We start from the raw sequence: 27,561 nt of genomic DNA on the forward strand, positions 1-27,561 counted from the left end.
GTGTTAGTTGGTTTGTTTAGTGTGTGTGCAGAGAGCCAGTGTTAGTTGGTTTGTTTAGTGTGGGTGCAGAGAGCCAGTGTTAGTTGGTTTGTTTAGTGTGGGTGCAGAGAGCCAGTGTTAGTTGGTTTGTTTAGTGTGGGTGCAGAGAGCCAGTGTTAGTTGGTTTGTTTAGTGTGTGTGCAGAGAGCCAGTGTTAGTTGGTTCGTTTAGTGTGTGTGCAGAGAGCCAGTGTTAGTTGGTTTGTTTAGTGTGGGTGCAGAGAGCCAGTGTTAGTTGGTTTGTTTAGTGTGGGTGCAGAGAGCCAGTGTTAGTTGGTTTGTTTAGTGTGGGTGCAGAGAGCCAGTGTTAGTTGGTTTGTTTAGTGTGTGTGCAGAGAGCCAGTGTTAGTTGGTTTGTTTAGTGTGGGTGCAGAGAGCCAGTGTTAGTTGGTTTGTTTAGTGTGGGTGCAGAGAGCCAGTGTTAGTTGGTTTGTTTAGTGTGGGTGCAGAGAGCCAGTGTTAGTTGGTTTGTTTAGTGTGTGTGCAGAGAGCCAGTGTTAGTTGGTTTGTTTAGTGTGGGTGCAGAGAGCCAGTGTTAGTTGGTTTGTTTAGTGTGGGTGCAGAGAGCCAGTGTTAGTTGGTTTGTTTAGTGTGGGTGCATGCAGTAAATCCATGCCGTATCTGTGTTAGTATGGAAAGGTGTATTCATTTGGAGGTTTACTATATGGATACTTACAGAGAGTCATCATGGATGATCTTCTTAGTGAAGAACTCCTCTACTCCCTCATCCACCCTGCCAATGGTCTCATTGGCTCCATTCTCTTCACTCTCAGCTGCCTGCTCCTGCACACACACACACACACATACGACAGAGAGGCTTGGCGGATGCTTATGGTAATACCATTGTGTGACTGAATAGTGTAGGCTGAGTACACTCGCACAGTATACATACTGATTATGATGCTTGCCAACAGATATGCAATAGAGAAAAATATATGTTTAAGAACAAACACACACACACACACACAATAGATCATCCTCTCTATTCTATAGACCATTAGTGTGTGTGTCTGCAGCAGGCACATCTGTGCTTCAGGTCCCAGCAGAGAACACAACCCCTCAGCCCCATCCTCTCCCTGATCCTCCACAATATGATTATATCTCTCAGACACCCCCTTCACCACCACCACTCTCTCCTCTGTTCCAGTCTGAAGAGTAGCTCTTTAGTTTGGATCATACTGTGATGATTTAAAAGATTCATTATTCACTGTTATTTAGCAGGCTGGTGGGAAGAGCAATCTCTTAATGGTTGTCTGTCGCTTACTCAAATACAAACAGGCAGTGCACGATATTTTGACATTTAGTATTGGCTGACAATTTTCAGGGGTGGAAAGAGAGTGAAGGCGAGGACTGTTTTCTCAGTGTCTGAGACGATGTTCTGTATTTAGCCAGTCTATGAGTGCAGCTGCTGCTGAACAGACTGTGAGGGAGGAGAGAGGCCTTTAGGCGCTGTGGTTACAGAGAGCAGGAGAACCAACCCACTGCAGAACAGCTATAACAAACGTATGCAAATGGTGTGCCACGCCGCATGAGAAATGGATTATAAATCATTTAGTACCTCCCAGCCAATCAGAGAGCAACGATCCCCATCACTCCACTCTATCTTCAGGAAGAGAAAAATACTTGCCATAAAGCACAAGGATGGTGTTTCCATTGATGACGACACACTAACAATTTCATATATACACCCTATCTAGCATAGCAACAGTTACTGATAGACTGTGTGGTAGGGGTGTGTCCATTGGTTTCTTCATAATGTAGAAGGGGGTGGGACTCTATTGTCTTTGCAGTGTATTTTCTATTATGGTAAATAGGACATCAATAGGTGGCCTTTTCCCACATACAGTACATGTCAATGTAGGTAGAGGGCTCTGCTCATTCAATAATATTTCAATCTAATTCTATAAGTCAATTAACTGTGAGCATCAAATCTAAGAGAAATCACTGACATATGTTTGATAATATGATATCTTGGATTTTAAAGGAATGGTCTCACCCACATTCCCAGAGCATCATTCAGTAGGAGTTCCCACCATTTGCAGAATTCAACATTGACGCAAGACATTTTCTGGGGAGGAATGCTGTTACATAAAAACCCAAAGCAGATTGTTTTACATTTTTCTACAGCAGGAATAATATACAGTCGATAGTCATGTGAGCATATTCAAAGTGGGCCAGGCAGCTGGCACACCCAGAAGAAGGAGCAGTCCCACCACCACCACCAACCACAGTGAGTGTTACAGCAGAATGACAGTAGACCCTGCCCTTTCCTTTTCCACAGTCAACACAGCCAGCAAGCAGCCCTCCAAGCTACAACCACCACCTGGCCCCTTATTTCACCAGGCCAACTAGCTACATTATCAACATGCACATTAGACAAACCTACTTGTGATACACATGCATGTTTTATGTTCATAAAAACTATAGATCCAGACACAAAAAAAACCCTAGAAATTCTGCTACATAACACTTAGCTTCAAGTATATGTGAACTTCTGCCTTTTCCATAGAAGGGTAAAGCGGTTCTATCTGCCTCTCATCTCTGTGGTAACTGAGGAGTAGAGTCGTCCACTTCAGAAAATCTCTGATCTGAGCTGACCTCCCGTCCTTTCTGACTGCATAGTGACCCCAGAGGCTCAGATAACCACACAGGGATGAACTGCATGAACAATTACTATACAGAAGTACAGGTAACCATGGACAATAGCAATGAATAAACTGTTTCAATCGTATTACAGGCACACAGGTCCCAGGACTGTTTCAATCACTATTCAGGAAAACAGGTGGCCACAGACATCAGCACTGGAAATACTGTTTCAATCGTATTACAGACACACAGGACCCAGGACTGTTTCAATCGTATTACAGACACACAGGACCAAGGACTGTTTCAATCGTATTACAGACACACAGGTCCCAGGACTGTTTCAATCGTATTACAGACACATAGGACCCAGGACTGTTTCAATCGTATTACAGACACACAGGTCCCAGGACTGTTTCAATCGTATTACAGACACACAGGACCCAGGACTGTTTCAATCGTATTACAGACACACAGGTCCCAGGACTGTTTCAATCGTATTACAGACACACAGGACCTAGGACTGTTTCAATCGTATTACAGACACACAGGACCCAGGACTGTTTCAATCGTATTACAGACACATAGGACCCAGGACTGTTTCAATCGTATTACAGACACACAGGACCCAGGACTGTTTCAATCGTATTACAGACACACAGGTCCCAGGACTGTTTCAATCGTATTACAGACACACAGGACCCAGGACTGTTTCAATCGTATTACAGACACATAGGACCCAGGACTGTTTCAATCGTATTACAGACACATAGGACCCAGGACTGTTTCAATCGTATTACAGACACACAGGACCCAGGACTGTTTCAATGGTATTACAGACACACAGGACCAGGACTGTTTCAATGGTATTACAGACACACAGGACCCAGGACTGTTTCAATCGTATTACAGACACACAGGTCCCAGGACTGTTTCAATCGTATTACAGACACATAGGACCTAGGACTGTTTCAATCGTATTACAGACACATAGGACCCAGGACTGTTTCAATCGTATTACAGACACACAGGACCCAGGACTGTTTCAATCGTATTACAGACACACAGGACCCAGGACTGTTTCAATCGTATTACAGACACACAGGACCCAGGACTGTTTCAATCGTATTACAGACACATAGGACCCAGGACAGTTTCAATCGTATTACAGACACACAGGACCCAGGACTGTTTCAATCGTATTACAGACACACAGGACCCAGGACTGTTTCAATCGTATTACAGACACACAGGACCCAGGACTGTTTCAATCGTATTACAGACACACAGGACCCAGGACTGTTTCAATCGTATTACAGACACATAGGACCCAGGACTGTTTCAATCGTATTACAGACACACAGGACCCAGGACTGTTTCAATCGTATTACAGACACACGGGTAACCAGCGACAGCACTGGAAATACAGAAGTACAGAATACAGGCACAAGGGGCACCTTGAATACAGTCTGAATAACAAAGTGTAAACACTGTGTTCCAGTAATGACAACACAGGGGATACAGACACCCAGTTAATGTGGTATTGGTAAACATTCCATTGCACAGTGTTACCTGCAATAAGAACAACAATTCCCTTGTTACTACACCAACAATGAATCACACTACAACACCAATGTAGCAGCACAAACAACAGACACACAAAACGCAGACGCACACAAAAACACACACACACAGATGATGTTACAAAGAAAACAATTTATTTTGAACAAGTGCTGCTTAGCATTGTTTTTCACACATAACAGAGAGCTGTCTTTGATCAGTTGGCAAAACAGATCGTGTCAGAGGAAAATACACACACACACAGACAGACAGACCACCATCACCAAGCACCAGCTGAACATTGAGACATTCTAATCAAACACGACGATGAATATATACATGCAAACACATACCCACAGGCACACACCCACACAACCAGTTCCCATTGACAATCCTTAACAATATTACACTGTAAAAGAGGGATTCTCCTAAGGGCATTGACAGGAGAGCGATAGTGAAAAAAGAGAGGGAGCACTCCTTGATGTGAAAACATGAATAATTAAAATGCTACAGCAGTCACACAGAGCAGAGCCATCCAGAATCAGAGTGGGGAGAGCGCCCTGTTCTGACAGCCCCCAGTCCACCACTGAGAACCACATGACCGCCGTTAATGCAGGGGAAATATGGAGAAAACACACAGAAATGGCTCCTCAACACATCAACAGCAGCAGCACTGACAAGACGATGACATAGAATCAGATCGACAGAGAGAGGGAAGGAGGGAGATGTAGAGAGAATGCCCAGAGCTGCAAGCCACTGACACTGCCTCTGCTGCTGTGGCTGCAATAACCTGAATACCGCCATCACAACTCTTCTTCCCTCCCCCTCTATCACCATCCTCTCTGCTCTCCCCTGATTTTTCTCTTCTCTCATCTCTCTTTCTCACCATCCCTTCTCATCCAGCCTTCTGTCAGAAAGCAACTCTGTCACTACAATTGATTAGCCTCTCCCTGCATCCCACCCGCTCTCTCTTCTTCTGTCTGTGCCTCCCTTTCTTCCCTCCATCCCCATCCTCCATGGTGCTCGTTGTGTTGCCTCTTACCTGGGTCTTGCTGGGCGGCTTGCTGTTCCGGCGGTTGGGTCTGGGCCTGGAGCGGGTGTAGTGCCTCAGTGTGTGGCAGTCGATGGGCAGGTCCATAGGGGCCTGAGGAGGTGCGGGCTCAGGGCGCCGGGGCTCACTGTTGCTAAGAGCCGCAGCAGCTGCAGGAGCAGGAGCAGCATCCGCCTCTCTCCCTGTGTGGGAGGGGCCTTCGGATTTCAGCTGGCCTCCCACTGTGACTGACAGTGTCGTCGTTGACGACAGCGCCTGCACCTTCCCTCCTACCCATGCTCCTTCCTGCTGATAATGCATGCTCTCTCTTGCCTGCTGCTCCGAGTCCACATCCAGGAGACCTGCAGAGAGAGAAACACGAGAGAGAGAGACAGAGAGAGGGGGACAGAGAGGAGGACAGAGAGAGAGAGAGAGAGACAGAGAGCGGGGGACAGAGAGAGAGGACAGAGAGAGAGAGGGAATGGTACCAACACACAAAGGCACAGGACGTATGATAGTTGCCCTATTTTTACATGCATCCTATGTATAACGTGGAGATAAACTGGGAGGGGATGTAAGATATAATGGGGGAGAGGGAGAGAGAGAGAGGACGAGCTGAGAATAGTGATTGAGAGACCATTGACGAAGAAAGGGGGAGGAGAGGACAAATAAAAAAATCAGAGAGCTACAAACAGAAAATATGGATGGAAGAGGAGTCCGACGGATGACAATAGATATAGGCTCAACAGCACAGAGAAGAGAGGAGACTAATCAGACAGATTTACAACACTGAATCTAAATGACGGAAGAGAGAGGGAGAGAGCAAAAAAAGAGATGGCGCAAGAGAGAAAGAGAGATGGGGAGAGAGACAGATTGCAGGTAGCGGCAGAGCAGGACGGCTGGAGAGAGTGGCAAAGGAGGGGGAGGTGTTGTACAATGGTTGTAAGCCGGTGCCCCCCTCTCCCTCCCTCCCTCCCCTGTCCCCCCAAGTGAGGTTCAGTGGTCTGAAAGTAACCCGGCCATGCTCCAGTTAGCCACAGCCCTTTTTATTGGACAGGCAGCTGATTATCTTTTGTTGAGGCTAGAGTATTAACCCCCCCCCCCCCCCCCCCTACCACCTCCATCACTGCCCCCCAGAATATCCCCTCCGATATGGGACCTTAACCCTACAGCACCATGACACAGCACTATCACAAGGAGGGGGAACTCCCAAGACGCATTGGGGGACAGCCCCTCAAGTGTTCCGGGCTGCATGAATGACACACATAAGCAATAACCCCTTCACGTTCAGTAAAACACATGGGCTTAAAGGTGCCTCTTTTGACAGAGTTTTCCACAGACAAGGAGCTAAAAAAGTTCAGTGTTATTTCTACTCAAAGGAGGAGTGTAACACACTGACACATTTTGACTGGTTCTAAATCTGATTTGGGATGTACTTAAGAGCACATTGCACTAAAGGGATTTACACAGAACAATCCAGAAACATATTGCTCTAGTGGAATCTCCCTCTTTGTTGTGACTGCTCCATTATTTTCATGTTACTGCCCTTCTGACCCTCTTTTGTTAGAGCTCACTCCTAACTGGATAATTAAATGCTTTAGACACGACCCCTGACCTTTTCAACTGTGAATTCTGGTTGAAACCTTTTTCTAAGCCAATCACAGTGGCGGTTGATTGCAGCCGCTGACATCACAGGTCAAAGGCATTTTGCTGTAGCAGACTGCAGCCAATAACTAAACCTGATTAACACTGTAATCAATCTGCCTAGTTTCATCCCAGACTCCAAGCTTTCCTACTAAAAAGTCTGTATAATAAATCAGAATTAGACTGATGACAAGCCTGGTTCTTACTTTTCACTGAGGGTGCTGGACGGATACTCTTGGAGTGGATGCTGCTCCTCCAAATGACAGGAACATACTGAGAAAGAGAGAGAAATTCCGATAGTTGTATTAAACAAGAACTAATGCAGGTCATGTAGATACTTGTGTAGACTGGTACAATGGTATGACATATACTGTTTAGTATGGTGGGTTGTGTGTGTTTTAGGAAGGGGCTATGTTAGAGCTCTTACATCATCCATAGGGAAGTCATGGTCTACCACTCGTAGATGAGGGACGTTGGTTTTGAGTCCAGAGGTGGTCTGCTCCCTCATATGACGGTCCTGAGGTGAGGGAGGGGGGTGATCAGTTATACTAATCGGACACACCCAACACAACGAGTGTTGCGGAGTAGGGAAATACATAGTTCAACTAGTAATTTAACTACATTATGCAGTAGTTTGGTGGTAGTTGAACTCAGTGTTTTCAGTAGTTAATAACTTGTTTTTTCCATGTATAGGTGTAGCTATCTATTGGAACCTCACTACTTTTTTGCTAAAATAAAATAAAATATAATATGACCCATCACCAGACCTGTCTAGTTCTTACATGAAACAGTTTTTCTGTCTAATAGGCTAAATGACGCATTCTGTTAACATCCAACTCCAGAGTGATCTGTTCTTCCAATTTGTTGTCTAAGACATTTCAAATTTAGATATGATCATTTATCACAAAGTAGTTTGGATGTAGGGAACAACTTTTGTGAAGTAAACTGTTTCTTAAGGGTAGATGTAGTGTAGCTTAACTTAACTTCTCCCAGTGTGTGCTTGGCACACACACACACACACACACACACACACACACACTCTCTCACCAATTTCTGCTGAGCCACAGACAAGTCCAGCAGAACCTCATCAATGATACTTTCCACCAAGGAGACACTAACTGACAGTTTGAGTTCACTGAAAAAGAAATGAAAAACAAAGAAATACTGGAAGGGGAAAAGTAAATCCTAAGCAACACCAGTGAGCTTAATGAGAGATGTGGGAGGCACTGGGTGGAAAAATTCCATGAGCATGACACAAAACAACAAGGATTATGTACGATGTAACTGTTTGTGTTCTACATGAGCTGTGTTTTTGTTTCAGGGTGGATGTGCGTGTATTCAGCTGTTTACCTTAGTTTGTTACTGATGAGTTCTCCTATGTGCTGCATGAAGGTGTCCTGGATGAACAGAGCTGTCTGTCTGGACTTCTTAGCCACACAGTCAGCCAGCTGCTCACAGACACTTGACCTGTGGGTGACCCTAGGACAGAGGGTCTGGGCTGACTGCAACAAGGCCTGAGCCAGCTCCTGGAACACACATGGCATATCAGTCACCTGGATGACCTCTCCTGAGACTTTCCCTACCACATGTTGCCGGTTTAGACATATCTCTTCAATTTGTCTGAATGTTGATCGTCATCAGTGGTTGGTAACTGACATTGATACCATGTGCCTCATATACATTGTTCACACACATGATGCAGAAACAAAAATGGCAGTATTACCTGAATCTCCTCTGTTATTTCGTTGGTGACTGTTTTGGCTGTGTCATTCAGTATGTGTTGCAGCATTGCACCACTAGAGGGTGTCTTCACCAGATCATAAAGTGAAGGCAATAGCTAGAGATTGAACACAAACTTATTAGTGATATTTCACCATTCTCAAAATCCTTCATTATTAGGCATTAGATGTTTATGTTGAATCTAGACCTCTCAAAAACATAGATGAACATTTCGTATCAGTGGGACTCAAAGATACCTTACCATAATGGAGGTTTTAGTATTATGAAGCACTTCCTCTGCAGCCAATATGTCTGACTGCACTTCCTGTATATTGCAGGGGGCTAAAGGTCGGACACTCTCCTGTAACCTCTGACACAGACCTTGAACCAGCTGAGATGTGGGATGAAGACAGACAGATACAGGGTGAGAATGGCAAATGTGCCAGAAATGTAGGACTATGGGAAAGGAACAGACCCTCATACATACAGACACTAATATACTGACTGCACAAAAAAAATAGGAACACCTTCCTAATATTGAGTTGCACCCCCTTTTGCCCTCATAACAGCCTCAATTCATCAAGGGGCATGGAATCTACAAGTTGTCGAAAGCATTCCACAAGGATGCTGGCACATGTTGACTCCAATGCTTCCTACAGTTGTATCATGTTGGCTAGATGTCATTTGGGTGGTGGACCATTAATACACACAGGAAAAACCCAGCAGCATTGCAGTTCTTGACACTCAAACCGGTGCGCCTGGCACCTACTACCATACCCTGTTCAAAAGGCACTTAAATCTCTTGTCCACTCACCCTCTGAATGGCACACATACACAATCCATGTCTCAATTGGCTTAAAAATCATTCTTTAATCTGTTTCCTTCCCTTCATCTACACGGATTGAAGTGGAATTAACAGGTGACATCTATAAGGGATCAAAGCTTTTACCTGGATACACTTGGTCAGTCTGTCATGGAAAGAGCAGGTGTTCCTAATGTTTTGTACACTCAGTGTATATTTCTGTTGCCTCCAAGAACAAGGACTGACCCACCTGTTCAGAGCGTACGGTCTTCAGGCCCTGTTGGAGGTTTAGTATCTGGTCTGGGCTTGCAGACTTTCTCTGGCTGTTCCTGATCAGACACGACTGGATCTGGACACAACAAGTGTTTTATACCAGGGTGACTCAGACATCAATTTTTATCATACACCCCGTGGACAACCCAATCTCACCTTCTGCAGAGCCTCCTCTGTCTTCTCAGGACTGTTACGATACCCGTGTGTGACATCATTCATGGGGATGGATATGTGCTGCAGTGTGAAGTTCCTGTGTTTATGTATACACACAGAGAGAAAAGAATAAGGAATTAATCAACCATTCAAAGGCAGGAAAAGAGGGGTAACGTTATCTTTTAGGCAATATTCCTGTTTGATGGACTGAGACTCTTCCTCTCTATGACTTACCTCTCTAGAGCATTGGCCACATCCAGAAATCCCCTGGCTGTCACATTGTTCCTGTCCCAGACCAGAGTCCTGTGTAGAGATATACACTGGGCAGGTCAGGTGTTGGTTAGTTCACGGTTATATAATTCCAGATTGCGGCTAGGGCAGGCAAGGTTGGGGCAGGTCAGTTTATGGTTAGGTTGGGTTATAGCTAGGTTACCTGAGTTTAGTGTTGATGAGTAAGGCCTTGGCCAGCATCTTGGCTCCAGTGTCTCCGATGCAGTTGCCACTGATGTCTATCTTAGTGAGGCTGGCATTGCAACCCAGGCTGTTGATGAGGATGGTGGTGCCTGTCTTCAGCTTGGAGTCGCACACTGACAGAGACTCCAGGGGCTGTGGGCATGGCACACACACATACACCACTGATCTGATCCGTCCAATCAGAGCCCAGAGTCTGGGGCTCTGGGCCTGAGAAAACTTCAGTTGGATTACATGACCTTCAGCCTGACATCTGGCTCTTTGATACTCAGAGAAAATGTCTGCCTGATTTCAATGAGCCTTGTATACTGTACGAGTCTCAGCTGCTCAATGTGTAATTACTGAGGCGGGCCTCGTCTCGCTGGAGAAGGATTTGGGGTAATTAAAATACTTTCTTTCACTCAAGGGGAGGTCCCAGAGGACTATGCATCCACAGAGACTCCATCATTACAAAGCTCTCCTAGCAGGGAACAGGAGAATACTACAACCCAGAAGGCGAGGTCAGTACAGGTGCATCAAAGCTGGGACCGAGAGACTGAAAAACAGCTTCTATCTCAAGGCCATCAGACTGTTAAATAGCAATCACAGCTGGTCTCCACCCAGTACCCTGCTCTGAACTTAGTCACTAGCCATCTACCACCAGGTTACTCATCCTCTAACTTCGAGGCTTCTGCCCTATGTACAGTGCATTCAGAAGGTATTCATACCCCTGGACTTTTTCCACATTTTGTTATGCCTTATTCTAAAACGGATTAAATTGTTTATTTTCCTCATCATTTTACAAACAATGCCCCATAATGACAAAGGAAAAACAGGGTAAAAATGTTTTACTAATGTATATAAAAAAAAAAAGCTGAAATATGCCATTTACATAAGTATTCAGAACCTTTACTCAGTACTTTGTTGAAGCACCTTTGGCAGCGATTACAGCCTCGAGTCTTCTTGGGTATGATGCTACAAGCTTGGCACACCTGTATTTGGGGAGTTTCTCCTATTCCTCTGCAGATCCTCTCAAGCTCTGTCAGGTTGGATGGGGAGCGTCGCTGCCCAGCTATTTTCAGGTCTCTCCAAATATGTTCGATCAGATTCAAGTCCGGCCTCTGGCTGGGCCACTCAAGGACATTCAGAGACTCCTGAATCTACTCCTGCGTTGTCTTGGCTGTGTGCTTAGTATCATTGTCCTGATGGAAGGTGAACCTTCGCCCCAGTCTGAGGTTCTGAGAACTGTGGACCAGGTTTTCATCAAGGATCTCTCTGTACTTTGCTCCGTTCACCTTTCCTTCGATTCTGACTAGTCTCCCAGTCACTGCTGCTAAAAAACACCCCCACAGCATGATGCTGCCTCCACCGTGCTTCACCGTAGAGATGGTGCCAGGTTTCCTCCAGATGCTTGGCATTCAGGCCAAAGAGTTCAATCTTGGTTTCATCAGACCAGAGAATCTTGTTTCTCATGGTCAGAGTCTTTAGGAGCCTTTTGGAAAACTCCAATCAGGCTGTCATGTGCCTTTTACTGAATAGTGGCTTCCGTCTGGCCACTCTACCATAAAGGCCTGATTGGTGAAGTGCTGCAGAGATGGCTGTCCTTGTGGAAGGTTCTCCCATCTCCACAGAGGAACTCTGGAGCTCTTTCAGAGTGACCATCGGGTTCTTGGTCACCTCCCTGACCAAGGCCCTTCTCCCCCGATTGCTCAGTTTGGCCGGGCGGCCAGCTCTAGGAAGAGTTGATCTAAACTTCTTCCATTTAAGAATGATGGAGGCCAGTGTGTTGTTGGGGACCTTCAATGCTGCAGACATTTTTTGGTCCCATTCCCCAGATCTGTGCCTCGACACAATCCTGTCTCAGAGCTCTACAGACAATTCCTTTGATGTCAGGGCTTGGCTTTTGCACATGCACTGTCAACTATGGGACCTTATATAGACAGGTGTGTGCCTTTCCAAATCATGCCCAATCAATTGAATTTACCATAATCAAGTTGTAGAAACATCTCAAGGATGATACATGGAAACAGGATGCACCTGAGCTCAATTTAAAGTCTCATAGCAAAGTGTCTGAATACTTATGTAAATAAGGTATCGGTTTTTGTCATTTTTATAAATTAGCAAACATTTCTAAAAACCTGTTTTTCGCTTTGTCATTAATGGGTATTGTGTGTAGATTGATGATGACATTTTTTATTCAATCAATTTTAGAATAAGGCTGTAACATAACAAAATATGGAAAAAGTCAAGAAAGTCTGAATACTTTCTGAATGCACCTTAAGAAATCAAGCACTCACACACTCCTCCTCCTGAATGAGCTGGACGATACGCTGTAGGACATCTGTTAGAGCTCTGGGGGAGAGAGAGAGAGAGAGAGAGAGAGAGAGAGTGAGAGAGAGTGAGAGAGAGTGAGAGAGAGTGAGAGAGAGTGAGAGAGAGTGAGAGACAGAGAGAGAGACAGAGAGAGAGACAGAGAGAGAGACAGAGAGAGAGAGAGAGAGACAGAGAGAGAGAGAGACAGAGAGACAGAGAGAGAGAGAGAGAGAGAGAGAGAGAGAGAGAGAGAGAGAGAGAGAGTGAAGAGACAGCTGACAGGTAGATGAATAGAAAACAGTGGTTCTGACAGATTAAATTACTCACCTGGACTTCATGGCAAAGTTGCGTCCCAAAGCCAGATGGCGAATGGAGTGACTACGACCGATGGACAGCACCAAGGTGACCATGTCACTCTCAAAACCTGAAAGGAGAGAGATGTATATCAGTAACTCACTGTAGAAGAGTAGACATTCTGCATGCTGTATATCTGTATGCTTTGAGGAAGCAATCTCATGTACGCTCAATTTATGTTGAGCCTACTCAGTCATAAATACACCATTTAGGATTCCCAGGAGCCTTTTGAAAGGTGCATTCTCCATGAAAACAAATGGTCTCTATATCTGAGCCACTGGCTAGTGTAGGAGATTGTACCACATCATCATAGTCTTGGTCAGTGTGATGTCGGTGTGATCCCCAGAAGTGCTCATGCTACATGGTTACAGTAATACACCACAGTATCCTCTCTTCATTATAAATTGTTGTCCAAGCTCTGTCTGTACCGGATGAATATGGATGAGGAAATTGGTTGGGAGACAGGCAGATGCAGGAGCCTCAGTGTCCCAGCAGTGCTGTGTCTATTCTGACTGACACTGATGTGTCTGCCCTTGGTCACTCCTCAGTGCTGCATGGAGGTTTGTCTGTGGGAGGCTGGGAGCCCTGCCTGCCTGATCTTATCTGCCTGTTACAGAAATAACATGGCCTGATTTGAGCTATTCTCAGCGGTGTTTCCAGAACCAGGTTTAAATTACAGTGCTTGCAAAAGTATTCATCCCCCTTGGTGTTTTTCCTATTTTGTTGCATTAAAACCTGTAATTTAAATGGATTTTTATTTGGATTTCATGTAATGGACATACACAAAATAGTCCAAATTGGTGAAGTGAAATTTTAAAAATAACTTCTCAAAAACGTGTGCATATGGATTCACCCCCTTTGCGATGAAGCCCCTAAATAAGATCTGGTGCAACCAATTACCTTCAGAAATCACATAATTAGTTAAATAAAGTCCACCTGTGTGCAATCTAAGTGTCACATGATCTCAGTATATATACACCTGTTCTGAAAGGCCTCAGAGTCTGTAACACCACTAAGTAAATGGCACCATGAAGACCAAGGAGCTCTCCAAACAGGTCAGGGACAAAGTTGTGGAAAAGCACAGATCATGGTTGGGTTATAAAAAAATATCAGAAACTTTGAACATCCCACGGAGCACCATTAAATCCATTATTAAAAAATGGAAAGAATATGGCACCACAACAAACCTGCCAAGAGAGGGCCGCCCACCAAAACTCATGGACCAGGCAAGGAGGGCATTAATCAGAGAGGCAACAAAGAGACCAAAGAGAACCCTGAACGAGCTGCAAAGCTCCACAGCAGAGATAGGAGTATCTGTCCATAGGACCACTTTAAGCCGTACACTCCACAGAGCTGGGCTTTACAGAAGTGTGCCCAGAAAAAAAGCCATTGCTTAAAGAAAAAAATAAGCAAACAAGTTTGATGTTTGCCAAAAGGTATGTGGCCAGATGAGACTAAAATTTAGCTTTTTGGCCATCAAGGAAAATGCTATGTCTGGCACAAACCAAACACCTCACATCACCATGAGAACAACATCCCCACAGTGAATCATGGGGGTGGCAGCATTATGCTGTGGGGATGTTTTTCATTGGCAGGGACTGGGAAACTGGTCAGAATTGAAGGATTGATGGCGCTAAATACAGGGAAATTCTTGAGGGAAACCTGTTTCAGTCTTCCACAGATTTGAGACTGGGACGGAGGTTCACCTTCCAGCATGACAATGACCCTAAGCATACTGCTAAAGCAACACTCGAGTGGTTGGGAAACATTTGGGAAACGTTTAAATGTCTTGGAATGGCCTAGTCAAAGCCCAGACCTCAATCCAATTGAGAATCTGTGGTATGACTTAAATATTGCTGTACACCAGCGGAACCCATCCAACTTGAAGGAGCTGGAGCAGTTTTGCCTTGAAGAATGGGCAAAAATCATAATGGCTTGATATGCCAAGCTTATAGAGACATACCCCAAGAGACTTGCAGCTGTAATTGCTGCAAAAGATGGCTCTACAAAGTATTGACTTTGGGGAGGTGAATAGTTATGCACATTCAAGTTCTGTTTTTTTTGTCTTATTTCTTGTTTGTTTCACAATAACACATATTTTGCATCTTTAAAGTGGTAGGCCTGTTGTGTAAATCAAATGATACAAACGCCCCCAAAAAATCATTTAAATTCCAGGTTGTAAGGCAATAAAATAGGAAAAATGCCAAAGGGGGATGAATACCTTCGCAAGCCACTGTAGATCATAGTAAGAGAAGAGAATGGCATTTTCTCATTTCTATTGGTAGTTCCAAAAGTATGCCTAGTTATAATAATAACGCAGAAAAAACAGGTACTTCGCATTTCATATTATTAATGGAAAACCAAATGTTTTCTTTGGCCTTGAATATAAATTGCCTGCAGCATTCGGTTGCCCTCTGAGATTCCTGCTCAGAAATGTATACAGAATACTCTACTCTAGTGAAGGGGTTTGATCGTAATGATGCCCACACACTGGTCCCCCTGAGTCTCCCTGAACAGTTCCCAGAACAGCCCTTCAGCCCCCTCCACTCCCCCTTGGTGAGGCTGTGCTGGTCCTGGCCTCTCCTCATTGTGCTATAGAGCAGGGGATCATCCCATGAGACACACACACACTGAGAATAATGTATGTTATATTATCTGAATTGTGTGTGATTTATCACCTGCTGGCACCACCTAACACACACACACACCTCCCTGTACTCTCTCCAGGTAGGAAGAAAATGAGAGAGCATCCGATTCAGAGAGCGATAGAGAGAAGGCGCGAGAGAGAGAAGGTGAGAAGGAGAGAGAGCAAGAGAGAAAATGGGGAAGTGAGGAATCATACCATTGTCAGAGAGGTCCAGACTGCTGATGGCCTTGGCTTCAAAGATGTGCTCCTGAATCACCTGGGCCCCAGCAGACCTCAGCTGCACATATAATACACATGATTATCAGCCAGACAAAACCTAGCTCAGCTACCTGGTTAGTGATGATAAAAAAAGTGAACGGTGTGTGTGTGTGTGTACAGTGCATTGTGATAGAAAAATGTGTAAAGGTTAGGTTACTCGGTCTAACAAATCATGATTATTTGAAGAAATGACCAAATCTCTCTCAGTACTGAATTTCCACGACAACATGCGTGTGTTATATATATATATATATAGGTACCTCACAGCCACTCAGGTCTAGCTCCAGTCCACACAGATGAGTATTTGTGGCAAGACCCTGCAACAACAATCTGCATACAAGACCGATTGGGTTCATTTCACCACAAAAATATGCGTATCAAACAGCAGTATACACAAATATGTCAATCAAAATGCACACACATAATTATAAGTAGGCATCACATTCTGTTTGGCATGCACTGGTTTAACATTCCATCAGTACTCACCTGAGAGCCTCTGGGGGTAGTTTGGTTCCTGCCAATCCCACATATCTGAGCTCATTGCTCTTACTGAAGAATTCCTTTACAGTCCTCGTCACTTCCCTCACCTTCCTGGGGACAGAGACAGGTCAGTGGACGGGTTGGGCAACACTAGTCAGAGATGACAGCTGGCAGGGAGCTCACCTGTGGGAGAAGGGGTTTCTGGACAGGTTGAGGTGGGCCAGGTTGGGGCAGCAGCCTGCTGACAGAGATACAAACAGCTAGGGAGAGAAGGAAGTTGGGGATGTAAAGGTTCTTGGTTCACATTGGCACAAACATGTGACATCGAAAAGCAGATCAGGTTGTGTATTTTAAGTTGATGAATATGACAGAAACTGGCTGGAGGTGAAAGGGCAAAGGCCACTTACAGTGTCCACAGGGCAGTCTGTGCCACTCAGGTCCAGGTAAGATACAGCATTGGTCCCAGACAGGAACTTAAACAGGTTCTGACAGGTAAAGATGTAAAGCTATTCAGTGCTATGGTCCTGTAGACTAGAGCCATACCCAACTACAGGGCAACTCAATTCAATACTGTACAGTGGAGTAATACATTTACTCTGAGATTCCTCCTGTATCATTAAGTCATATCAGTATCAAGTAGCATGCATATCCTGTCACATATCAGTATCAAGTAGCATGCATATCCTGTCACATATCAGTATCAAGTAGCATGCATATCCTGTCACATATCAGTATCAAGTAGCATGCATATCCTGTCACTTGAGACTGTACTGGCAAAACAACCTCCCTTTGTCAAATAACCTCTAGACAACCCATTACTGAATATAAGCACAGAGTGAATGTTCCATAGCATACACCCTATACATTACAAAATGCATTTAGCTGAGATTAGCAGTGCCTACAGTATGTATGGAGCTTTACTCAAGTGTAATAGTGTATGGAGCGAGCGAGACTGAATTCTAAGAAGTGAACTGAAAACAAGTGCTGCCCACGCACTCACCACAGCTTCCTCTGTAGCCAGAATGCCTGTATTCCCTGACAGGTCCAGGTGACACAGAGAGCTGGAGAAAGCCTTGTTCTGCCGTAACGCCTGAGTCAGATTTCCTAGACCTGGATAGATGGAAGGGAGGGAAAGGAATCAGAGAGAGAAAAGAAGCTGCACGGTTCTCTACTTATTCACAGTATGTAGCACTAACAAAAGCAACCCAAGTAGTCAAGCATGCTTTCAATAGAATATGTAAAAGACATTACATTCACATCTTTGTGGAAGATGGACATGTCAAAAGGGTGCAGCAGACAGAAGAGTTGGAATGTACCTTTGTGAGAGACACTAATCCTGGAGAGGGACAGCTGGGTGAGACCATTGGGCAGATTCTCCAGTTCCTGACTGAGAGCTATCACACCTGATGACAGATATCACAACGTTACACACATGAGCAGATGAGTAGTCACTAGCCATTCCAGGGAACACTAACAATGGACATTGACAAACCTAAAAAGTTTTCAATGGTAACTAAATGCTTGCCTTTGTCCTCTATGTGATTGGCTGACAGGTTGATGGTGTGGATGGCGGAGCAGGTGTGATCTCGCAGGGCACAGGCCATCTTCACTGCAAAATCCCTACAAGAGGAAGGGCAAGGAGAGAGAAAGAGGAATGGAAAATAGTTATTCCTGTGAACTAAAATGAATAATAAAGTGTCAACCAATCACATACAGTGCCTTGCGAAAGTATTCGGCCCCCTTGAACTTTGCGACCTTTTGCCACATTTCAGGCTTCAAACATAAAGATATAAAACTGTATTTCTTTGTGAAGAATCAACAACAAGTGGGACACAATCATGAAGTGGAACGACATTTATTGGATATTTCAAACTTTTTTAACAAATCAAAAACTGAAAAATTGGGTGTGCAAAATTATTCAGCCCCTTTACTTTCAGTGCAGCAAATTCTCTGCACTGAATGATCCAATGTTGACCTAAATGACTAATGATGATAAATACAATCCACTTGTGTGTAATCAAGTCTCCATATAAATGCACCTGCACTGTGATAGTCTCAGAGGTCCGTTAAAAGCGCAGAAAGCTTGTTCATGAAGAACAAGGAACACACCAGGCAGGTCCGAGATACTGTTGTGAAGAAGTTTAAAGCCGGATTTGGATACAAAAATATTTCCCAAGCTTTAAACATCCCAAGGAGCACTGTGCAAGCGATAATATTGAAATGGAAGGAGTATCAGACCACTGCAAATCTACCAAGACCTGTCTGTCCCTCTAAACTTTCAGCTCATACAAGGAGAAGACTGATCAGATATGCAGCCAAGAGGCCCATGATCACTCTGGATGAACTGCAGAGATCTACAGCTGAGGTGGGAGACTCTGTCCATAGGACAACAATCAGTCGTATATTGCACAAATCTGGCCTTTATGGAAGAGTGGCAAGAAGAAAGCCATTTCTTAAAGATATCCATAAAAAGTGTTGTTTAAAGTTTGCCACAAGCCACCTGGGAGATACACCAAACATGTGGAAGAAGGTGCTCTGGTCAGATGAAACCAAAATTGAACTTTTTGTCAACAATGCAAAACGTTATGTTTGGCGTAAAAGCAACACAGCTCATCACCCTGAACACGCCATGCCCACTGTCAAACATGGTGGTGGCAGCATCATGGTTTGGGCCTGCTTTTCTTCAGCAGGGACAGGGAAGATGGTTAAAATTGATGGGAAGATGGATGGAGCCAAATACAGGACCATTCTGGAAGAAAACCTGATGGAGTCTGCAAAAGACCTGAGACTGGGACGGAGATTTGTCTTCCAACAAGACAATGATCCAAAACATAAAGCAAAATCTACAATGGAATGGTTCAAAAATAAACATATCCAGGTGTTAGAATGGCCAAGTCAAAGTCCAGACCTGAATCCAATCGAGAATCTGTGGAAAGAACTGAAAACTGCTGTTCACAAATGCTCTCCATCCAACCTCACTGAGCTCGAGCTGTTTTGCAAGGGGGAATGGGAAAAAATGTCAGTCTCTCGATGTGCAAAACTGATAGAGACATACCCCAAGCGACTTACAGCTGTAATCGCAGCAAAAGGTGGCGCTACAAAGTATTAACTTAAGGGGGCTGAATAATTTTGCACGCCCAATTTTTCAGTTTTTGATTTGTTAAAACAGTTTGAAATATCCAATAAATGTCGTTCCACTTCATGATTGTGTCCCACTTGTTGTTGATTCTTCACAAAAAAATACAGTTTATATCTTTATGTTTGAAGCCTGAAATGTGGCAAAAGGTCGCAAAGTTCAAGGGGGCCGAATACTTTCGCAAGGCACTGTAAATCAAATGTCATCCAAAGATTTCCCACTTCCTCTGTGCTTCTGGCACCAGGTAGACTGTTTTGGGAGAGAAGGAGGTAGAGAGGGAAGGAGTAAGGGATTTTTTAATTAGGTGAAGGTGTATCAGGTAGTAGACTACTCACAGTTTGAGCCCACATCCCTCTAGACACACCTCCTCCAAGGTGGAGGATCTGTTGATCATGAAGAGAACCTGCTCTTGGACCTCTGAGCTCTGCGGATAGATACAGAGGGGGATTATTATTCCTCTGATTTCTATTGAATCATTAGCCATCCCGCCTCCATACACTGACAGGAAATCTAATCTCAATGAGAATTTCCATATGATCTCCATCTTCAGTGTCAGCCCTTTGCTCTGGTCGCAAACCACCTTAAATACATTTTCCTGTAAAATATAACTACATCTGTGCAGTTCCAGACAGCTTCTCTCCCTTATCATGAAGGTCATTTCGCCTGAACTCCATCATAGCCATGTGATTGCCTAAAGGCACTCCAGTATCACTAACACAAAAGTAGCTAGATTATGAAGTCATTATCCAGCCTCCAGGGCACAACAGTCTGTGTGTACATGTGATGACTGTTGATAAGCCCTGCTAGCCCCTGCAGCCTAGACCAGGCTGCCAGTTAGGTCAGCCACAGGATCCCATCATCAGCTCACATTACCAACACGTACAGACAGTCATGACAGGCCCAGAGAGAGCAGTACTCAGGGATAGAGAGTGATAACATGAGACAGTGAGCTCTCCAACTGGACCTGGAGAAACAGACCAAGATGTGGCTAAAATGTTTACCAGTTTGAGGTCTTTGCTGGAGATCTTGGTGAACCATTGGTTGAAGGAAAGTGCGGCCACTGATAAGGCCAAATCTCTGTTTTCCAGATGACTGAAATCCAGGAGGTTGAATTCTCGACAATTCTGGACATAGTAAATGTTGTCCACATCCTGAAAGAATATAAATCATAAACACCTTTACTAATATTCTTGATGTATGACTACATCAGTTGATATTAATAGTAGTTTTTTTTATTTTTTTATATCAGAAACATTGAATGTTGTGTCGTCATAGGGGGATGTAACCTACTGACCCATTGGACCTCCTCTCTGCAAGGTAATTCATTGAAGTCACATAGAGCAGCATACGTCTCTGAGAAGCCTCCTGTAGTGTAGAGAACCAAGGAATGGCAGAGCGGTCAAATACTGTACAAATCCACGTCCACACACCTACACAATGTCAACATAGTACGATACACACAGGTGAGGGGACAATGCTGCAGTGCTCGGATTGATTCTACTGACCACATGGTCCCAGTGTTCCAGTCAGGTGCTCCTCCACCCGGGTTGCCAGGTTCCACAGCCGCTCCTGCAGGTCTGGAGGGATCTTCTTCAGGATCTTCCTGAGGGCAGGAAATCGACACACATACATGTCACACATTTGAATCCTCTTAAAATGACAGGTATTTACATTAGGTATCCACTTTTTCATCGGCGTTGGATTGAAATATGATTCAGAAGTGACCTCTCTGAGTAAAAAAAGCTCCATTCCTTGGATAGAAGAGGAGCCCTAATCAGTTGGTTAATGGGTAGATGTTTCACCTCAGGGGTTTCTGCTATAAGTATATCACAAGCAACTCTCACCATGTTTGAGGGAGGAAAATGTCCATCTGCATTGCCACGACACTCACCCTGGAGATGAATCAGGGAAGATCTTCTTCAGAGAAGCCGTCACATGACTGACCATAGCCTCGAGGTCCTCAACAGACGTCAGACTGAGAGAGTAGGTCTGTCTGTCCGTCTCAATCACCACCTGAATGGTCGACACACACACAGTACAAAGGAGACTTTCTATCGGTCTGTCAACACCATTACATACAACCACCATGCAGAGACACAGATACACATTCTGACAGAAAGATTGTCGAAATGGTGGGGTGGACACATGAACTCGGAAACACATTAACACAGTCTCTTTAAAAAAAAAAAATGTTTTTACCTTTATTTAACTAGGCAAGTCAGCTAAGAACAAATTCTTATTTTCAATAACGGCCTAGGACTAGTGGGTTAACTGCCTTGTTCAGGGGCAGAAGGACATATTTGTACCTTGTCAGCTCGGGGATTCGATCTTGCAACCTATCGGTTACTAGTCCAACGCTCTAACCCCACCGTCTCTGCTTGTTTATTTGGTGTAACTAAATACCTGTAGAGTAGTGATGCAGGGGTTGACTCATAGCTCGCAGTCCCGGTGAGTTTGGGGTCATTAACTATTGTGTGGATGGATGTGTGGTTGTGAGGTGCTATACATATTCGACAGTCACAAGATGGGACTTACAATAGGTTTATGGTACGTCAAGGGAACTGGAGCCTACTGTTCAGATGGGTTAAATGGAAACTGAAATCTGGACTGTAGGTCTATAACCTCTCACATAGCCTTAATATTAATGTAGGCAAAATGTTGACTAGGGAACAGGAGTGGAGAAACATGACTTCTTTCTTTCAGCATCTTGAGAGAATGTGAATGCCCAGTTAGATACCGTCTGAGGTGCTCTTTATCAGCGTCGGAAATTTTAAGAAACATTTAAACCTGGCAAAAAATACTGCACCCCCTGTCAAAATAAACATTCCACCATCTTTGACTGTAGCTACAGTGTATTTTCTATATAGCGGTTTAGGCTCAGGTGCAGGTTTTCACTTTATCACATATAGTCAGGCAGTTCTGGGTGAACAAACAACTGACCAGCACCCCACTACTGTAGACATTGTGGTGAGTGGTGACATTGGCGCCTGACTTTGTCTCAAAAAACCAAAAACAAGAACGCAAATGTATCATTCTCCACATTTCATATCAGCAAGGGAGTTCCATAACTTACATTTCAAATTTCCACTCGCATAGCCCTCGAGACACAAGAACTGAGCATGTGTAAAAAGCCTTTGCTTACGGAAAAGCATATCAAGCGAAGTCGACATTAAAATGCAGTTTAACCCTATTAGGCTCATTCATTCCCATTGGAAACGACAGGCTGTGGTCTATCTTGGGTTAGTTCTAAAACATATTTGGTGTCACTGAACTGAGCAACAGTCAGAGAAAGAATGACAGTGTCTGCACATGTTTACCCCCCCCTCGAGTACCTGAACCAGTGGTGGTGACTAATGTTTCCTACCAACAGGACGTAGAGTGTTAACCTCTGCAGCGCTACAGAAGACAAACCACCACAATCTCAGAGCCCTGACTGAAGTTTGGTGACCTTTGACTGCATCCTGTGTATATGGAATGGGACCAGAGGTGCGTAAGGAGGGGATTCTTCAGATGAGTGGATGGAAATCTGAAGTTTACGCCATTTCTTACTGGTATAATTCCATCTTCATATGTGGTAGGTCAAATACTGTAAACATATGGTGATGAGTTGAGGACATCAACAGCAGCAGGTAGCCTAGCGGTTAAGAACATTGGGCCAATAACCAAAAGGTCACTGGTTTGATATCTCCAAGTTGACTAGGTGAACAACCTGTTGATTTGCCCTTGAGCAAGGCACCCGAATTGCTCCTGTATGTCTGCTAAATTACAAAGAAATGACATCTGGAATATTTTACTGTTCACATTTAACAGCATTGAGTTGGATAATTTGCTATGTGCTTCTGATCCCGGTTTCTCTTATTCAGCACAAAGCATGTTTTTACAGCAAATAATTTACATGACCAGCAGTGATCAGAGCTAGCTTATTGTCAATCAGGGCTGCTATTTTTCCAACAGACATTAAAACCTCTTAACACCCAGGCAGTGGTAACCATGGGTCACAGTGGACAGGCAGTGGTAACCATGGGTCACAGTGGACAGGCAGTGGTAACCATGGGTCACAGTGGTCAGGCAGTGGTAACCATGGGTCACAGTGGACAGGCAGCCATATCCCATTGTTTCCCGCTCCCTTTATATACACAGTACAGGTACTGTATGTGCAACACATTTTTGCATCCTGGTTCAGGCACTGAGTACTGAGAAACATACGTCATTCAAGCTGAACAGAACAGACAAGTTAGAAGTGACACACACCACAATACAAAACATGTCACTTAAAACACATATACAAGGACATTATTTGGTTTACCTGATTAAGACTCTCAATGCTGATGGCATAAATCTCTAAATAGCTGAAGGAGCTTTCCACCTGCAGGGAGAGACCAGACTGTGGACAACAGTGAAGCACGGATACAAACACAGAAAATGTATACTGACTCACACAGGTTAATACATGAAAGGGAAGGTGACGGGAAGAGAGAGAAAGAGAGGGGGGGGTGAGTGGGGGAAACTGAGGTCCTGGTTGGGGGGGGGGTCCGGGAGCTACGGCTCCAATGAGAGTCAAAGTAAGATAAGAGCTCTCATTACTATGTCAGCTAACAGGGGAGAGTGGGGGAGGGAGGTCATTACGACTGAAACTTAAACAAAACATTTGCCTTCATGGGCCTCCAACCATGGTCACGGTACCTATAGCAAAGTACACAACTGACATAAGCATAAGTAAAGTCATGTCCACTTTCAGTCACATGAGATGACATTTTATTTGTGTTACTTCCCTTTTTCCACGTGAGGCATTTCTGCTTTATAAGTATACAAACAACACAAATTGATGCCAGCATAACTTGTTTCTACACTGTATAACAATTATTAGAATGTACTAACACAGGTCCCATCCTCTCTCTAATGCCTTGAGTCGCTCCATTTAACTCTCCCTCTCTATCTAGCGTGCCGTGCCATGCTCCCTTCCTCCACTCTCCCTCTCCATCTAGCGTGCCATGCTCCTTTCCTCCACTCTCCCTCTCTATCTAGCGTGTCATGCTCCCTTCCTCCACTCTCCCTCTCCATCTAGCGTGCCATGCTCCCTTCCTCCACTCTCCCTCTCCATCTTGCGTGCCATGCTCCCTTCCTCCACTCTCCCTCTCTATCTAGCGTGCCATGCTCCCTTCCTCCACTCTCCCTCTCCATCTAGCGTGCCATGCTCCCTTCCTCCACTCTCCATCTAGCGTGCCATGCTCCCTTTCTCCACTCTCCATCTACCGCGCCATGCTCCCTTCCTGCACTCTCCATCTAGCGTGCCATGCTCCCTTCCTCCACTCTCCATCTAGCGTGTCATGCTCCCTTCCTCCAGTCTCCCTCTCCATCTAGCGTGCCATGCTCCCTTCCTCCACTCTCCCTCTCTATCTAGCGTGCCATGCTCCCTTCCTCCAGTCTCCCTCTCCATGTAGCGTGCCATGCTCCCTTCCTCCACTCTCCCTCTCTATCTAGCGTGCCATGCCCCCTTCCTCCACTCTCCCTCTCCATCTAGCGTGCCATGCTCCCTTCCTCCACTCTCCCTCTCTATCTAGCGTGCCATGCTCCCTTCCTCCACTCACCATCTAGCGTGCCATGCTCCCTTCCTCCACTCTCCATCTAGCGTGCCATGCTCCCTTCCTCCACTCTCCATCTAGAGTGCCATGCTCCCTTCCTCCACTCTCCATCTAGCGTGCCATGCTCCCTTCCTCCACTCTCCCTCTCCATCTAGCGTGCCATGCTCCCTTCCTCCAGTCTCCCTCTCTATCTAGCGTGCCATGCTCCCTTCCTCCACTCCCTAGCGTGCCATGCTCCCTTCCTCCACTCTCCCTCTCTATCTAGCGTGCAATGCTCCCTTCCTCCACTCTCCCTAGCGTGCCATACTCCCTTCCTCCACTCTCCCTCTCTATCTAGCATGCCATGCTCCCTTCCGCCACTCTCTATCTAGCGTGCCATGCTCACTTCCTCCACTCTCCCTCTCTATCTAGCATGCCATGCTCCCTTCCTCCACTCTCCATCTAGCGTGTCATGCTTCCTTCCTCCACTCTCCATCTAGCGTGCCATGCTCCCTTCCTCCACTCTCCATCTAGCGTGTCATGCTCCCTTCCTCCACTCTCCATCTAGCGTGCCATGCTCCCTTCCTCCACTCCCTAGCGTGCCATGCTCCCTTCCTCCACTCCCTAGCATGCCATGCTCCCTTCCTCCACTCCCTAGCGTGCCATGCTCCCTTCCTCCACTCTCCATCTAGCGTGCCATGCTCCCTTCCTCCACTCTCCATCTAGCGTGCCATGCTCCCTTCCTCCACTCTCCATCTAGCGTGTCATGCTTCCTTCCTCCACTCTCCATCTAGCGTGCCATGCTCCCTTCCTCCACTCTCCATCTAGCGTGCCATGCTCCCTTCCTCCACTCTCCATCTAGCGTGTCATGCTCCCTTCCTCCACTCTCCATCTAGCGTGCCATGCTCCCTTCCTCCACTCCCTAGCGTGCCATGCTCCCTTCCTCCACTCCCTAGCATGCCATGCTCCCTTCCTCCACTCCCTAGCGTGCCATGCTCCCTTCCTCCACTCTCCATCTAGCGTGCCATGCTCCCTTCCTCCACTCTCCATCTAGCGTGCCATGCTCCCTTCCTCCACTCTCCATCTAGCGTGCCATGCTCCCTTCCTCCACTCCCTAGCGTGCCATGCTCCCTTCCTCCACTCCCTAGCGTGCCATGCTCCCTTCCTCCACTCTCCCTCTCTATCTAGCGTGCCATGCTCCCTTCCTCCACTCTCCCTAGCGTGCCATACTCCCTTCCTCCACTCTCCCTCTCTATCTAGCATGCCATGCTCCCTTCCGCCACTCTCTATCTAGCGTGCCATGCTCACTTCCTCCACTCTCCCTCTCTATCTAGCATGCCATGCTCCCTTCCTCCACTCTCCATCTAGCGTGTCATGCTTCCTTCCTCCACTCTCCATCTAGCGTGCCATGCTCCCTTCCTCCACTCTCCATCTAGCGTGCCATGCTCCCTTCCTCCACTCTCCATCTAGCGTGTCATGCTCCCTTCCTCCACTCTCCATCTAGCGTGCCATGCTCCCTTCCTCCACTCCCTAGCGTGCCATGCTCCCTTCCTCCACTCCCTAGCATGCCATGCTCCCTTCCTCCACTCCCTAGCGTGCCATGCTCCCTTCCTCCACTCTCCATCTAGCGTGCCATGCTAGCGTGCCATGCTCCCTTCCTCCACTCTCCATCTAGCGTGCCATGCTCCCTTCCTCCACTCTCCATCTAGCGTGCCATGCTCCCTTCCTCCACTCCCTAGCGTGCCATGCTCCCTTCCTCCACTCCCTAGCGTGCCATGCTCCCTTCCTCCACTCTCCCTCTCTATCTAGCGTGTCAGGCTCCCTTCCTCCACTTTCCCTCTCTATCTAGCGTGTCATGCTCCCTTCCTCCACTCTCCCTCTCTATCTAGCGTGTCATGCTCCCTCTCTCCAGTCTCCCTCTCTATCTAGCGTGCCATGCTCCCTTCCTCCACTCTCCCTAGCGTGCCATACTCCCTTCCTCCACTCTCCCTCTCTATCTAGCGTGCCATGCTCCCTTCCTCCAGTCTCCCTCTCTATCTAGCGTGTCATGCTCCCTTCCTCCAGTGTCCCTCTCTATCTAGCGTGCCATGCTCCCTTCCTCCAGTCTCCCTCTCTATCTAGCGTGCCATGCTCCCTTCCGCCACTCTCTATCTAGCGTGCCATGCTCCCTTCCTCCACTCTCCCTCTCTATCTAGCGTGCCATGCTCCCTTCCTCCACTCTCCCTCTCTATCTAGCATGCCATGCACCCTTCCTCCACTCTCCATCTAGCGTGTCATGCTCCCTTCCTCCACTCTCCATCTAGCGTGCCATGCTCCCTTCCTCCACTCTCCATCTAGCGTGCCATGCTCCCTTCCTCCACTCTCCATCTAGCGTGCCATGCTCCCTTCCTCCACTCCCTAGCGTGCCATGCTCCCTTCCTCCACTCCCTAGCGTGCCATGCTCCCTTCCTCCACTCTCCATCTAGCGTGTCATGCTCCCTTCCTCCACTCTCCATCTAGCGTGTCATGCTCCCTTCCTCCACTCTCAATCTAGCGTGTCATGCTCCCTTCCTCCACTCTC

At 45.9% G+C, this 27,561-nt stretch overlaps 1 protein-coding gene across 1 annotated transcript in view; it reads right to left on the reverse strand.

Moving 5' to 3' along the window:
• Positions 1–27,561, reverse strand: part of LOC139371306 (capping protein regulator and myosin 1 linker 2) — a 45,032-nt gene that overhangs the window by 11,157 nt on the left and 6,314 nt on the right. The window contains exons 4-31 of the mRNA XM_071111623.1: positions 23,747–23,806; positions 21,332–21,453; positions 20,946–21,043; positions 20,735–20,805; positions 20,442–20,591; positions 19,776–19,864; positions 17,830–17,924; positions 17,621–17,707; positions 17,305–17,414; positions 16,712–16,789; positions 16,488–16,564; positions 16,311–16,415; positions 16,085–16,154; positions 15,762–15,843; positions 12,893–12,989; positions 12,550–12,604; positions 10,236–10,408; positions 10,037–10,105; positions 9,806–9,899; positions 9,627–9,725; positions 8,837–8,965; positions 8,579–8,692; positions 8,206–8,381; positions 7,903–7,990; positions 7,283–7,372; positions 7,062–7,128; positions 5,224–5,573; positions 715–821 (exon numbers count right to left, since the gene is read on the reverse strand). Of these exons, the coding sequence (XP_070967724.1) occupies positions 715–821; positions 5,224–5,573; positions 7,062–7,128; positions 7,283–7,372; positions 7,903–7,990; positions 8,206–8,381; positions 8,579–8,692; positions 8,837–8,965; positions 9,627–9,725; positions 9,806–9,899; positions 10,037–10,105; positions 10,236–10,408; positions 12,550–12,604; positions 12,893–12,989; positions 15,762–15,843; positions 16,085–16,154; positions 16,311–16,415; positions 16,488–16,564; positions 16,712–16,789; positions 17,305–17,414; positions 17,621–17,707; positions 17,830–17,924; positions 19,776–19,864; positions 20,442–20,591; positions 20,735–20,805; positions 20,946–21,043; positions 21,332–21,453; positions 23,747–23,806 (3,002 nt within the window). The remainder of the gene's footprint in view (positions 1–714; positions 822–5,223; positions 5,574–7,061; positions 7,129–7,282; positions 7,373–7,902; positions 7,991–8,205; positions 8,382–8,578; positions 8,693–8,836; positions 8,966–9,626; positions 9,726–9,805; positions 9,900–10,036; positions 10,106–10,235; positions 10,409–12,549; positions 12,605–12,892; positions 12,990–15,761; positions 15,844–16,084; positions 16,155–16,310; positions 16,416–16,487; positions 16,565–16,711; positions 16,790–17,304; positions 17,415–17,620; positions 17,708–17,829; positions 17,925–19,775; positions 19,865–20,441; positions 20,592–20,734; positions 20,806–20,945; positions 21,044–21,331; positions 21,454–23,746; positions 23,807–27,561) is intronic.

Source organism: Oncorhynchus clarkii, chromosome 2, assembly GCF_045791955.1.
Source record: "Oncorhynchus clarkii lewisi isolate Uvic-CL-2024 chromosome 2, UVic_Ocla_1.0, whole genome shotgun sequence".
NCBI classification, from domain to species: Eukaryota; Metazoa; Chordata; class Actinopteri; order Salmoniformes; family Salmonidae; genus Oncorhynchus; species Oncorhynchus clarkii.